This window comes from Phaethon lepturus, unplaced genomic scaffold (genome assembly GCF_000687285.1).
Source record: "Phaethon lepturus isolate BGI_N335 unplaced genomic scaffold, ASM68728v1 scaffold7465, whole genome shotgun sequence".
In the NCBI taxonomy this organism is placed as follows: Eukaryota; Metazoa; Chordata; class Aves; order Phaethontiformes; family Phaethontidae; genus Phaethon; species Phaethon lepturus.
In genome coordinates this window covers 865-16,635 of record NW_010541117.1, presented here as the reverse complement: position 1 = coordinate 16,635, position 15,771 = coordinate 865, and the positions used below count along the sequence as shown (strand labels likewise).

Below are 15,771 nucleotides of genomic sequence, written 5' to 3'. Positions count from 1 at the left end.
GGGAAAGAGAAGCTAAGGGACATCACCTCTACAGAAATCTCTGTATGAGCCAAACTGTCCTCCTCCTCCACCTTGGAGACACCACCTCCAGTGAAATTTGTTGCAAAATTCAAGTTTGTGTTACAAGCATCAGGGAAAAAAAAAAAATTATCTCAGCCTCAAAGGAGAAAATTTTAAATTCCCTAATACCTCTGCTCTTTTTAAAAGAGGACAAAAAACTTGGGATTATGTATCTTTAGAAGTGAAGCCCAAGATGGTATACGATTCATCCCAAGACTAAGTGAAGAAGAGGGAAAAAGAACAATTTGCGGACAAGGTTAGTGAATTCTTCATCATAAATTAAATTTATGCAGCATATTAAACTCCAATATTTGAAGGTGGTGTGGGGTTTTCTTTTCTTCCTTTCAGACTGTTCTAAAAGGACATCTAACAAGAGGAATGAGGACAAAGAAGCTAGTTTCAACATAGAATTTGACAGATTTATGACCAACATTATACGGTACTTTTCAATTTCTGCAACTGGAAGCCAAACTTGATGACCCAGAAGCATCTTTTCAGTCCTGTTTTAAGCACCAAGGTTGCTGCTATGAAGTCGTTCTGTTCCTGAAGCATGTTTCCTACTAGTCTCTTGAAAGCAAGTTCTGCCCAGAAAAGAACGAGGAAGACCAAAACAGTGGAGTGAAAAACAACAAACTGAACAAATGCATTGAATCATTATGCAAAGCTAGAAGAGTTCCCACAGCTCACAAGTAGAAACTGCTTGCAAAACCTTTTTCAGAGGGCACTGGTTAGTCCTGTGGGAAGATGAGCCCTACTGAGCAAGGCAAAGCAATATTCTCAAGCAGAACAGCCAGCGCCTACTCCAAAGGTAAGTGATAATCACTGCTGTGCCAAATGTGGTTGTTAGTATCTCACACATTAAGTTAAATTTATTTCATCTCCCCTTCATAATGGAACAATCTAAAACTCAGATTTGTAGCAAGCTTGTCTAGATAACCTTCTTTTACATTCCCCACCCAATTCAGAGACACGTACACAGTCTCTTATAAAATAAAAAGATCAGATAACACCTGCAGAATAAGGCAACTCTTCCTTTGACATACAGTGAAAGATCCAAAAAGAACATTAAGAAGGAACACTTCAGTGGTAATCTAGATAAGATTATATAAAAAGATAATGCTTAATCAAGACTGATACCACTCATCTTACTGCCTGGATAAACAGACATTCTGACACCAGAACACTGTGAAATTTCATACTTGCCACTTTACATCAACACAAGATAAAGCCTATACTGAGCTGGGCACCTGGCACATCTTACAGAATTTTAAACAAGAAGCTTCTAACCAGAAATAAGCCAATCTAAGCTTTTCTCAATTTCTTTATAGGCTGAGAAAGATCAAAACAAGTGATTAAGTAATTTCTTTACTTCATTAACAATTATACAAAGTTCTGTTTTATTAGATTGATTTTCTGTATGTTAACATTATCACATCAATTATAACCCACATTCACAGCAGAAATTTTCTAATAGCGTTTTGCAACACTAACTTCTCTATTAGAAATCCTTAAGAGAAACTTATCTTTAGCTACTCAGGTAACTTTAATAATAAAGTGCAAAACCACAGTAAAATTTGACAGACATACGCCCAAGCTCATACTCAACAGAAAATGAAGTTTGTAAGACCACTAGATAGAGATTCACTGCACACAGTAGAAGAGTATGACCTGAAGAAATCGGGTCTTTAAGTTTTCCCATTACCAGACATTGATTACAATGAATAAATTTTCCATTACTTTTAAGGGTAACAAAAAGAAATCACAGTAAGCTTACAAATAAAACAAAACATATTGGCCAGACTACCTGAAGCTTAGCCCTATACTTGGTACCTTTTACCTAATAGAAGCTTTTGGAAGAACTCATCAAAAGGAACAGTTCGTTTCTTGACAGCCCCTTTGATTTCTAACTTCAAGGAGTCAATTAGCAGGACATAACACATCTTGTTTGGGAACCATGTCATAATTTTTTTCTTCTTTTTTTTTAAACTACACCTGCACACATAAACATGATACCATCCAACTAATCAGGACTGCCAACACTAGCTATTGTCCTTCTCAATCCAAGAGGAGAAAAATCTCATAATTTTATTAGAATCAAGTCTAATTCACGAAGTATAATCCAAGCTTTTCACATCTCTTCTTACAGCCACTGGTAGTCCCCCCTGAACCAAACACTGTTTTCAAGACAAATGAAGTATCAGAAACTCTGGGTGCCTTTCCCTTTCTTTTACTTAACTAACTAGTTTTCCTTAAGTCCTTTGGTGCTATGACTTAAGCTAACATCATCTGCATAGAAGACTACTCAACCTTTTTACTTGCAGAATTCAAAGATGCAAATTAAATATTACTCAAAATTAGTCAGGCTGCCTCCTTTTTAACTGCTAACATTGCTTCTCTTCTACCACTTTCCAAGAAGTGACAATTTAGCATGCCAAGCTTTAATAAACAACAGTTTTAACTATAAGTTGTATATGCATTCCTTTGTCATGTTACTAAGCTGAATTTGCTAGTAAATGCAAGACACCACTGTCAAAACAGAAAACAGCCTGAACAGCAAGCTTTAAGGACCATGTCCTGTTTATGTAAGAAAGGAATTCACAACACACATTCCCAAGAACTCATTTTTACATAATACTCTCCTTTACATTGTTGTATTTCACCACAGTCAGTGCTTTCATCAAGGAAACATTTCTATGCAGAGATATACGGCAGAACATCCAGTGCTATTTTGGAGGGCTGCAGATATAATTTTCCCCTTCTAGATCATTTAAGCAGATAACCAAATTCAAAGACCCAGCTGTTGTACTCCAGATCAGACACTTGCCCCAAATGAGCAATACAGCACCAGGCCAGTGTGCAAGAAAAGTTTGGCTGTACCTTTACTTCATAATTTATACCTAAACAAGGAATAGTTCTATAGCAACTGTGCTCTTTCAGTCTGAAGTGATCCTCCTGCAACAGCCTGTGCAGCTTTATAAACTGTTTCACATTCTTCCCTAAACTTACTAGTTATGACCAGGTAAATATTTTGAAGACTTTTGGAAGTTTGTTCTGTAATAACCCTATTTCAAAAGAAACTCAAGGTGTACTTCAAAGGGGCATGCAAGACATTCATTAGAACTGGTTAAATACTACCATGAAATCACAATGATAAAATTTGAATCTCTCCATCAGCAGTTGTTAAACTTCAACACAGACAAGTTTTGTCAATCAAGGGCTCACACGATTTCAATCCCTGAAAAAAAATAAAAAGTTGCCTTATGGCATGCATAGTATAGGCATCACTAGTGCTACCTGGAAGAGTTCTGTCTCGTCTCCTCCTCCGTCCCAGAAGGGTACCAATATAAACCCCAGTTATCTTAATACTTTAAGAGTCACCCTTTGCTGCATAGTCAGCTGCATATATTTAAAGTAATCCTCTGCTCAAACCTTGGAGTAGTCCAGGAATAAAAACCTGTTAGTTCATCACCAACAGAAGATTAAGAAACTGGGATTTAGTTTCTATGAAAAACAAAAGCACATCTCACTTCTGGGGTTCTTTATTATTTTGTCAAAGACATTTTAATAGAATTATTCTGGTATTCTTGTCTAATATTAGATCGCAGCCAAAAACCTCAATTTTAAGGAAAAACCCTCATTTTACACTGATTTGAACTGCCAGCAGTTTAAGCACCCAAATATTTTTAATTTTTCCATTTAATGAATGTTCTGCAGTTCTAGAAAGATGAGTTATGCATTTGTGTTCACATACAAGACGACAGTCTAACAGATGTAAACTATTTATTGAATATTTGCCACCAATATTGTTAAATACATAATCTTGCAGTTTTCCACTTTCAAGTTAAAATGTCAGAAACAGAACACCAAATATTTACAATTCTTATAAGGAATGTTACATAATGACACATTAAGGCGTAAATTCTTTTGGCTTATAATTCTGAAAAGAATGATAATAGCAAAAAGTGATGCAAAATCTTCATTGTGAGATTATGATTAAGCTACAATGTTTTACAAAAATATGGTGTAAGATGGCAATAATCCCAAAATCCTGCATTAAGGCCCCTCAAGAGGGGCTGATAATTTATACAGTCAAAACTTTAAAATTTACATATAAAGGTACCCTATCCACCATTGAAAAGTACAACTCTCAACATATACAGTTTTCAGGCCACAGTTTTGAAGGTCTGGAGTATCAAGTTGGTTTGATGAATTAGTCGGTTGGCACTTATGAACACATTTATTGCCCTGTTAAAAGAGAAAGATATTGCTTCAGGCATTTAAAAACGTGCCATTCAACAAATACAGCATTAAGTTTGGGCAACTAAATATATTGGCATCTGGGCTCTGCATATTGGAAACATTAATGTTTTATCACACCGTCATCTACCTGAAACTTACTGCTGGCAAACAGATAAGCTTAGCCTAGAAAAACTATGTTTATTTGCAGGAACTTCAAGACTTTGGCTCTCAATCATCGACGTAGCAATCATTCAGTTCTGGGTTTTCAGCTAACTAAGGGCAAGAGGGGAGCAGATGATCATTAAACGACTATTCTTTTCAGAGCTGAAGATTTCATCCACTAGTAATTTCAGAATTCGCAGCAGTTTCCTCAAGAAATACTAAGCACGCATGCACATGGAAGCGACATACTATTTTGTATGGAGAATGGATTGAGAGCAGCCCTGCCAAGACGGACTTGGGGTGCCAGCTGATGAGAAGCTCAACATGAGCCAGCAGTGTGCACTTGCAGCCCAGAAGGCCAACCATATGCGCTGAGCCACATGAAAAGTGGCACGACCAGCAGGTCGAGGGAAGTGATTCTGCCCCTCTGTTCCACTCTGAGAACCCTCTGCAGTGCTGCAGCCAGCTCTGGAGCCCTCAGCACAGGAAAGACATGGATCTGTTAGAGAGGGTCCAGAGGAGGCCACAAAAACTATCAGAGGGATGGAACACCTCTCCTATGAGGACAGGCTGAGAGAGTTGGGTTGTTCAGCCTGGAGAAGAGAAGGCTATGGGGAGACCTTATTGCAGCCTTCCAGTACCTGAAGGGGGGGCTACAAGAGAGCTGGAGAGAGATTTTTTACATGGGCCTGTAGTAATAGGACAAGGTGTAATAGCTTCAAACAGAGTAAATTTAGATTTAAGGAAGAAATTTTTCACGATGAGGGTAGCGAAACACTAGAACAGATTCCTCAGAGAAGTTGTGGATGCCACATCCCTGGAAGTGTTCAAGGCCAGGCTGGATGGAGCTTTGAGCAACCTGGTCTAGTGGAAAGTGTCCCGGCCCATGGCAAGAGGCTTGGAACTAGATGATCTTTAAGGTCCCTTCCAACCCAAACCATTCCATGATTCCATGATTTTGGTTACCTTTTCGTTAAGAAAAAGGTGTGGGGTCACACACAGGTGTGAGTTTTTCAGCTCAGTAGTGACATCTGTTAGCATGACCTTTGTTCAGTGCTATTACTTTCTAGTGGAAGCAGGATATCCTCAACATGCAGTTCAGATTTAAATTGCTTCAGATTCCACGATGGTATGAAATACAAGCCTTACCTGCGATTTCTTGCAATATTGATAATAACCTAACACACTTACAGCTTATGCCCACAACACATAGCACAGCATTCACTTCACATAGGGCTATACCAAGCCAGTCTCTTTCAGTAGGGTTGGGGGTCCATGCACAACACATACAACCCTTTCCCCATTTTTTCAGTCAAATAGTTTTCTAATCAACTGAGACTGTTTAGACCCAGTTCATGTGAAACCTATCTATACGTCTGGTTCAGTAATCAAAGCTACCAAGGTCTAAATTTCTCATTTTGGTATCAAAACCAAATTTAGCCCCATTTTCAATAAGAGGAAGAAAAAAAAAAGAATGCTTTGAAAGGAGCAAGGTGGTTGAGGATGTCCCTGCTCATTGCAGGGATGTTGGACTAGATGACCTTAAAAGGTACCTTTCTAGATTCTATGATTCTATAATTTACAGCTGGTCTTAAGACTTCTCTCTCCTTTAGTAAAGCACTATCCCCTGGGTGCTCTTAGTCTTTGCCAAGCTCAACAAGACCAGACGTGAAAGTTAGTTCTCATCTTTAAAACTGCAGCACACAGAACACTTAAGCACTGTCAAAGTCTGAGGGGGATACACTAATCATCCAAAGCATTTACTGTGGTGTACAAGAACAGTGACTTCAAAACCCAAGGTGAAGATCTGAAAAAAAGCCTTGGTTTGAAGGCAAAACTGTTTAACTATAAAAAGATTAATCAGCTGAGTAATTCCAAATCTATTAAGCACTATAAGGAGCTATAAAGAAAGGACAATAACAATGTAAATTTGAGAAAACACTGCAGAGATGTTTAGTGTTTGCAAATAATATTTCAGATAGGTAACATTTTTCAATAAAGCATTTGTAAGTTTTTTGTCCTTGTATATACACTGAGAAAAACCACGCAGGGCCATGAAACTTAACTTCACATATTCAAGTTCTAAGTTAATACTGCACATGGGTGTTGTACGGTGGTGCATTTAACAGACTTCCCTTTCTTCAAAGGCATTATTAAAGGAACAGAAGTATTTTAAAGCAGCCACGATGGTCTGGGGTCACAGGTGAGGAAAAATAAGGCAAGTCCTGAAGAAGGTAGCTTGTCCTATCTTCCCCTGTTAGTCGACAAGGCCTTTTATTATGTAAAATGTTACTACAAAAACATACTTACTTTCCATCTTTAAAATAGGTTTTCAGAGTATCACTGAAACTTTTGGAGTATTTTACAAACTCTTTCTTTTGATGCTCAAGTGCCTAAGAAAACAAAAACACCAGGCGCAGAGTCTCAGTTCACATATTACTGGGTACAGTAAGAATCTTGATGTTAAACTGATAAGAAAATTGGCTAACATTACGTTAGGTATAAAGATTTTGATTTATTTCTATTAGAAGACATGCAGAGAAATCATCCTCTTCCTATAGAACTACCGAGACCTACCATATAACAATCCTGTTGTTAAAGTATTATGTCATCGACCAGTTAAGCTCTCCTATTCATCCTTTGATATGCTTCCTCTTATACTATTAAAAATATTGTATGAAAAGTTATTGCACATACCCGCCGGTTCTGATATTGGTATTTCTTGAAGACATTATTTACTGTGTCAAGAAGTTCCTTTATTGCACTCGCGATGTCCCTGTTGGCAATTAAAAGATTGTTGTAGTATCCTTAAGCTATCCTATTTAAACACTGGAATATAATCCCCTCTTAGTAGTCAAATACTTCTTAAAACAAGACTCTACAGAGTAAGTGTCAGACAGGATGTACCAAAACCAAATGCAAAGAGCTATACCAGTGACATGGGAATTCAAACTAGGAATCAGCAAGTTCAGTTCAGTCAAGATCCTCAACTCTGTCCACTCACTTACAAGGAAAGATCAGGTTCGCTTCCAATGGGAACAGTGTTGCTAGCATCTCCTACGGCATTTGAACATTCAGATTAAATAAAAAGTTTGACCCGTCAATCTGCAGAAAAATACATAATACAGTACTTACTTGATTGTCTGAAGAAACCTCACTCTGTCATTGATCTCATCAGGAATCTTACTAAGAATCTGTTTAAGTGCTCGTGCCTTTTCATTAAGATCTTGGAATTCTGGTTCTGGTCTTTCAATCATATACTCTAACAAGAAGAACATATTCAAAGATACCATTATTTCTTCCTCAAGTCTCTAGTGACAGCTAAAAACACTATTTCACAAAATGCAGCTGTATTGCCATGTTACATTTGAAAGTAAACAGCACAAAAATAGCCATGACCAGAAAGCTACAGTGAATACACTGCATCAACAGAAACATGGTGCAACAAGAATCTTTAATATTGCAAGTTGGAAAAAAAGCCCATCTTACTTTAAGTGAGACACTGAAGACACTACACTAATCAAATGCAGTATTAAAATAGCTTAAACCCTACTGGACGCTCCCCTCCTCTGACAGTATAACTACTGCTTTTAATTTGAAGCAAAGGAAGGTGAATATTATACTCTCTTTTTTCTGGTTGTTCACATTACAAAAGATGAACTATGCACCCACATAAACACAGATCTAAACATTAATTTTCTTTATGTGTCTTATTAGTCAAGTATGTTTTTTAGGAAGATTTAATTTCTCAAAAAAGGTATTCACAAAATACAAATATTCTTCTATCATGCTGGAAAAAATCTATTAAGAAACCAATAACCTCTTCTGAAAATAGGTATAGAGAAATGCATGTTCCTACTTAACAGTGTAATTAAAAATACACTTATTCAACGTAAGAGATAAGAATACTACCTTCTACATCATCGGCTGCCATACGCAGAAGAGACTCTGTGAAGTTCACATCCACACTTTTTTTCTCTAGAATTTTCATAATGATGTCCTGCGTAAGACCTGGATTTTCTTTTTCAGCCTGTATGGCAAAGAAAAATTTTATTATTAAACATGCAAGACCTGAATATTGCAAGCACAAAGGCAGATTTTCATGGAACTTGCTTCATATACTGCAGGACTTTGCTAGAAACTTTAAAAAGTCTAACGGCTTTAAACTAGCCAATTACATTGAAAACCATTCTTCTACTACAACATCCATTTTTTCTTAGATTACATCAGTAGTTTTGTATAAACAGCTTTTCCAATAAGCCTTTCCACTCATTTCAATTTGAGTAAGAAAGTTTTTCATGAAACTATATTGTTATATTTCCATAAACACTAAGCTTTGAGACAATATTGTATCCATTGGGAATTAATTCACTCAAACACAGGTGCTACTCCCCCATCTTCCACATGACATTTTCTAAGTGTGCCTCTTAAGAATAACATCATATGCTCAAACATCACCTTGGAATTGCTTTTTCAGAAAAAAAACTTTTTATTGATGACATATCTAAGTAAAGCTAAGCTAGACTAACATTGGAGGTATTCACACTACTTGCGTTGCTGTCAAAGAATTATACGTGTTGAATAAGAATGACGGTGTGTGGGATTTTTAGCCCCACCATTTCCAGCAATATCTGTTTTTACATTATTTGCGTTCAGCTTAGCTCCTTACCACCAGTCTTAAAAACACTTAACTTGTATGAGCTCTAGTTGAGACTTAAGACCATCTAGGTACACTTAAATCTAAGTGTAGAAACAGGGAAGTACTACTTAGTTGCATACCTCACATGTTAATATATGTCATGTCCACAATTATTTTTGTTTAAAGAGTTTCAAAAGATCACCACTTCAATAAAGCAGTATGAAGGAATATCTGTATTTTCATTCTTTAGGAATATAACAGAAAAGTTAGAAGAATTTTTCCATTTACTGCTAGATGCAAAATACAAACATTGGATTTATCCTCAACTACAAAAAAAATCCCATTACCATTCACTTTGTAAACCCTGTTCAAAGTCTGCTACATGCCCGTTTCTCATGAGCACCTATTCTACATAGGATTGTCATATTTAGACAAAGCTTATTGCCTTACTACCTTCACTGACTGATTTCCCATTTAAGCTCTTGTACTACATGGACAGGACAAGATTCTTTTTGTTTAGAATTGCTCAATATGCTTGTATCAGATTTCTACTCATAACATTTGCAGACATCTCAAACTTACAGTCCATGCAACTGTCCACTTTATTTTTATGTTATTGGATCAAGGATGCAGTTTTCAAACATGAAGACACAAGGAAACAAGACAGCTGACTTTTTGGCTTCATCATACATGGTTTATCTTTTAAACAATCATTCTTCAGTACAAGTTACTTCTCACCTTAATAAAAGCTGCTCTCAGTGTCTGAGCTGCAGATAGATTTACTCTTTCTAGCTGCAATAAAAGTTTAGAATGATTAGCAAGTCTGATATTTTCATAACAAAACAAGCCAAGTACTCATGCCTTGCCTTACATAGCATCATGAAAACAGGGAATTTACAGAAGCATTCAAATTACTGGTCTCATTTGAGGAAGAAATACTATAAAGTTTGATCCCAAAGGAAAGACTTCCCTGCCCAAAATAAAAACATTAAAATCAAACATTTCACTGGACATATTTTGCATTTATCCAGCCTACAGCAGAAGTCTGACAGCAGCTTTTGAGAACATCTTGACCATCTCCAATACTCACAGAAAAACAAATATCCTATTAAGTTATAGTCATCAGCAGTAAAATTAAAATGTTATCAAGCTGTTCACAGGTACATGTTCAACTGTACATTACTTCCTGACATAGAAAGCAGAACCTAGCATGTTTGAAAATCCTCTTGTAGAAGTACAGAAGAAAGATCAGGGCCAAGACAACTAGCAATCTTTGAGCATGAAAGTGTATTCATGGAAAGAAGGGTAAACCAATGCATAGGAAGAAGATGGTGTTATACACAAACCTTTCCCAATCAAGATGAGCCACCTGTTACTGTGGTCATATTTCCCAACGAAAAGTGGGTTATTTCATTCCAAAGCAAAAGGTAGCTTACCTCATTAAAGACAGGGTACATAACAGCATAGAGAGGCATGGAAACCATAGAAGTGGTCTCTGCTTCATTCTTCATCTCTTCCATTGTCATCCTCATTCAAAGACCCACTTCTCAAGAAAAACACTATAGAAGCAAAAACCTCCTCATTCACTGAAATGTTTCTTCTTTTTCCTCGTTGTGCAAGAATACTTGGAGAACTTGAAAAATATGTTGCCCTTAAGTTGCGTGAGAAAAAAACCAAAAAACACAATTATGAATGCTCATAACTGACAGGTTCCAAAAATGAAAAGGCACAGAACAATGTTAGTTTGTTACTGCCTAGAAACTAAAAATTACTTATGACATAAGTTGAGTAAATATGGCATGACAACTTCACGTACCTTAAAAACTCTAATTGAATTCTATTAAGTGAACAGATATTTTAAAGAGCAAGGTACTACATTTTACTTGAAGTTCTTATGGAATTAATTGTCCTGAAAGTGATGGTTTTATGTGATATATTACAAAGATCTTGCCACCGCTCCTAAGCAGCAGCATGGGATTCCTGACATATATAAAAAGCTGGAAAAGCATTACATGCTGTAAACCCAAAACCCATACAGATGCATTACGACAATTAACATTAAGACTACCTATAAATAATCCATATTTTTGCATATGCATCAAGCTGTGATTCTGCTGGAGGTCAGTGCCTACTTTCTATCCATTTGAATTCCAAATAGTACATCTTTGTTTTTATATAAGGAAAAGTCTTAAGTCATGTTTCCACTCAGGGTGTGTCAACAGCTATGTTAACTCAATGGAAAATTATTGTTCCAGTAACTGAACCTAGGTTTTGAAAGTTCTCCACCCCGTCCAACTCATCACATCCAGCACAGAGTGATCATTGCTCAGACCCCAAAACTATGTGGAAAAGAAGAAAAGGTCACCCTACCATTCATAAGAACTCTTTGTTACAGCCTGCTCTATTTTTGGTTAATAAGATTCTTTCAAAATATTTTATATAACATAATTGAGTTTAAAGACCTAAACTCCAAGTTTGGAATAATAATGATTCACAAAGAGATTAACAGTTTTAGTTTTTAGATTTGCTTGGAATATTTAATGCACTAGATGAGGTTTTTTTCCCTCCCAACAAGCTTCAGACATAAGGCATTTGTATGTTCATGTGCTGATTTTATTTATATTTTAGTAAGAAGTGAAAAAAAGTGAAACTTTTAAGAAACATCAGAAGCTACTACAGTAATCAGTATCACTTCTGAATAGTTTGAACAGCCTAAAAAATGCCAAGATATTTCTTCAAGCTATGTTCCTCATTATGCTCTGGATTGGCTAAAAATCTTCAAGCTGTTTAAATAGAAGAACAGATATGCTTTGTTGCTCAGGGCAGGTATAGAGTAGTTTAGGTATAATTATACAAGTGAAATTTGTTATTGATTACAGGAAGCACAGAGAAGAACCTGGATGACTACAAATATCATGCATGTCTCATCTAAGCATGTGATTAGGCAGTATGAATATACCCAAAATTGAGAAAACAAGTGCAGAACTAGTCACTGCAATTGTTCAAGAGACAGAAAAGGCCAACAGTTAAAACATGACTTGAAGAAAAATTAAACATGAATATAGTCACAAGAAATCGCTCTTTATGCAAGTCTTCTGACAGGGACTACTTATTGCAACATCTCATTTGTTTCTCTTACTGTTCCAACCCTTCAACATGCCATACACTAGCAGATTCCTATAGGAATAGGATTACTGAGACTCTGAAGTAAGGTATATCCACATGGATGGAATTGCAAAAATCAGGACTCTCACATTTTCATCACCTACCTACAGATATTTTACAGCTGGCAAGAACATGGAAGAATACACGTGAATATTCACCATTCCTCAAAAAGTTGAATGTCTTTAAAGAACTTGTTTCTGAGTTACATAAATTCATGCAAGGTCTACTCACATGGGGGGGAAGGAACTTGTCTGAACAAGTTTTCACTCACAACTGCAAGTACAAGCTGTCCCATTTATTATACATGCATATTCCCTGCACTAAAGACTCTGGCATATAAAGGACAGAGTGGATGGAGAGCTGTTTTACTGTTTAATTCTATGTTTCTGGAACTTACAGTAAAAATATATACTCATGCAAGATACTGCACTAACAAGCACCACTGAAGGCAGCATTCACAGATTAATTTACTGCAAGTTCTTAGCTACAGTACTGTATTCTCAACAGAATAAGTTTTTAAAACAGTTTAATCTGGTCATTCAACATTGTTCTAATCCACTCAAAAGATTTTTTGATCATAGGAAGAAGGGCAAAAAAGGACAAAATAACCATTTGATAGAATTACTTTGCTTTTATGGGTTAGCAGTATCCACAAAGAAAAGGAAATACTAACTGAAATGATGGATTTTTATGATGAAAACCTATTACACTGTGGACTACCAGGAAGAACTCATTTTCTCCTGGAGAGCCACAAGCTATTATTGCTAATCCACGCTACAGTTACCCCCCCGCCCCCCATAAAAACAATTATACACCATCTATTACCAGACACCAACACTCTTCAAACAAAATACAAATCCTTGGATTTATATTAACCCAAAAGATGCAACTGCTGCAACCGAAGACAACAGGTAGATTTAAATCTACGTGCACACAAGAAATACATAAGAACACCAAATACTTTTGTTGCCAACATATGAAAAGAAATATATTCATTATATCACACTGGCTGTTCGTTGTGCCAGAAACCTTCACATTTTCCAGAAGATACACTAGATAGTGTCACACTGTCATGCAAGTATCTGACTGCTAACACCGCAATATTTGTCTTTGCAGCCAGGGACCAACTTCTTCGCATCTTTCAGATGTCACTTAGATGCACTGCAGTCTTCACTAGTGTTAAGTAGCAGGGATAAAAATCTTCACAAAAAACCACACATTTATTTGCATTACAGAAAGACAGTTTGTCATACCTACATTAAACCACACACAAGTATCTCTGAAGGTCTCAATCCTAATTATTGACCAAATCCCCATAAAAAACAAAGCTTCTATTTTATTGCTTAGATAAATTACTAGAAAGTCCACTAACCTTCAAAACGGCCTGACTAAAGCCAAAGTTTAACAGACATTATCATGCAGCACCTTGGAGCTTTCAGTATTGCTTTTGGTATGGGATCGAAAGCAGCCACCTGCATAGCTGCCAAGCTTTATGGCAACACTGTCTTATAAAAGCGTTACTTCAGCTCACTACAATCTCAGAAGCATCTTTTATTTGAGATGAGTTTATCCTAGTTTCACCTGCCAATTGTTTTTCCACATTCACCAAAAAATGGAATAAGATTCCATGAGAAGGTGATTTATTAGAAGAAAACAACGTAGGTATATGGTTCAGGAAACCCTAGCAAATTGCTCTAAGATGCAAAAAAGGTGTTCCTTAGCTGGCAAACTTGTTAATTGGTCTGAGGGGGAAGACAAGGAGAAGAAATAGTGGGATATGCTGTCTGGAATAAACAGACTGCTAAGTATTAATCTGCATGCAAGCCTGATCTTTTTTGTTACAGTGATCCCACAGATTCAAATCTGTGTATGTGTAATTAGAAGTCATGCTACATTGTCAGATGAAGTCAGAGATAATGTACAGAATAATATAGAAAATGTAAAGATAATCTAAAGTTGAAACTATGCAAAAATGCCACGTAACACAATTCTGCTCAGTCTTAAACCATCAAACACATCAAACTGTATTGCAAGAGATGTACTAACGTGGAGTACATACTTTCACTGTCAGTACAAATCTTACATTCTAGGCTTTAAGTTTCACCACTAAAATATTATTTTAGTGCTATTCAGCAAACACTGAGAGAACTGGTACATTTTAGACAAGGAACAAATTTGGAAGGATTCTGTGATAGAACTATCCCCCCACATTTGTCCAATGACATTTTAAATCATTCAACTGAACTTTGTAAGAAAAAACCTACATTAAGATAAACTTCCTGTAAACCAAAAAGGGTAAATGGCAAAAACCACCACACTTCCCAAAACATAAAGCTACTGTTATCAGTATCTAAGGTAATAATTTGCTTTTTCTATTCCGTGTCATTTACTGACAGGCTTTTGGTCATGCACTAATACCAGGTACCAGAACTGCAAGACTATTTAATAAGAATGTGACCGGAGAATGCAGTAATCTTCCCCAAACCTGCATCTGCTCATTGGCCAGTGTAAAAACAAGCAAGGCATCCATGAAAGAAAGGTGTTTATTTAACACTATCTTTTGAAATGGCATTTAAAGAGAAGAGAGCAGTCTCATGATTACCACTTTTAAAGAGTTTTAAAACAGAAACATTAGGTATCAATTAGCAGGATTTCAATCCTCAGTTATGTCATCAGTAGATCTACCTATGCACTGATGTTGTCTCTATTTTCCTTCTCTAGGCTCCATCTACTTAAGATCCAGAAAACTTTAAGCACCTAGACATTACTACCCTTTTTTAGAAAAGTACTAAAGAGAAACAAGGCCTGAGGCAGTGATCTACCAGAATAATTATTTCGGTTGGCTTCTAGCAAAAATTACAGCTCTTTTCCTGCTATAAAGGGCTATCCTTACTGCCAAAAAGTTCTGTTCTACTTTTTGCAGTGAGGATTCAAGAGGAGGTTTTACCTTTAACCTGATCTGAAACCCCTCGGTTACCAGAAAAACTAATTTAAGTTCAGGAAGAAAGAGTAGGGGAAGGGAAATAGCAGTGTGAATTCTATCTCAAATTCAGAGGCAAAGAGCTTGTCTCCTATTTGTAAGACCAATGCACATGAAGGAAGGGATTTTAGGTAATTTACTAAAGAAAGTTGCAAATTTTACAGAAGAAAAAAATCGCAGAGTATGCTCTTTTAACTATATGCATAGCCCACACATGGCTTGGTAACTAAGTTTCCCTTATTAACGGTCACTTAAAAGAAATCAAAAAACCCACCTCTCCTTCTCCTTGTCAGATGGTAACTTACCTGCCAGCACTGTATTTCAAATATAGATTGTAATTATTTCCCATTGTATAACTTAGACTATATGGTACAAAGCTTGAAGGCTTTGTGATTCAGATACAGAACTACTTTTCTTCTTTTTAAAACTCAGGTGACTTCCTGACAGCATAGTTGAATTCATTAGAACTGGCATAGACATTGACTGCTACAATAACAATCACTGTATTTTAAGATCAGTAAAGGTA

General features: G+C 36.5%; 1 protein-coding gene across 1 annotated transcript; it reads right to left on the bottom strand.

Moving 5' to 3' along the window:
- Positions 1-3,827: 3,827 nt before the first annotated feature.
- On the bottom strand, positions 3,828-10,755 carry PDCD10 (programmed cell death 10). Its single transcript, XM_010287632.1, has 7 exons — positions 10,537-10,755; positions 9,839-9,892; positions 8,374-8,491; positions 7,597-7,723; positions 7,159-7,237; positions 6,772-6,854; positions 3,828-4,305 (listed from the first exon to the last, which is right to left on the bottom strand). The coding sequence occupies exons 1-7, from the start codon at positions 10,630-10,632 to the stop codon at positions 4,224-4,226; spliced, it is 639 nt and encodes a 212-aa protein (XP_010285934.1). The 5' UTR covers positions 10,633-10,755; the 3' UTR covers positions 3,828-4,223.
- Positions 10,756-15,771: the final 5,016 nt, after the last annotated feature.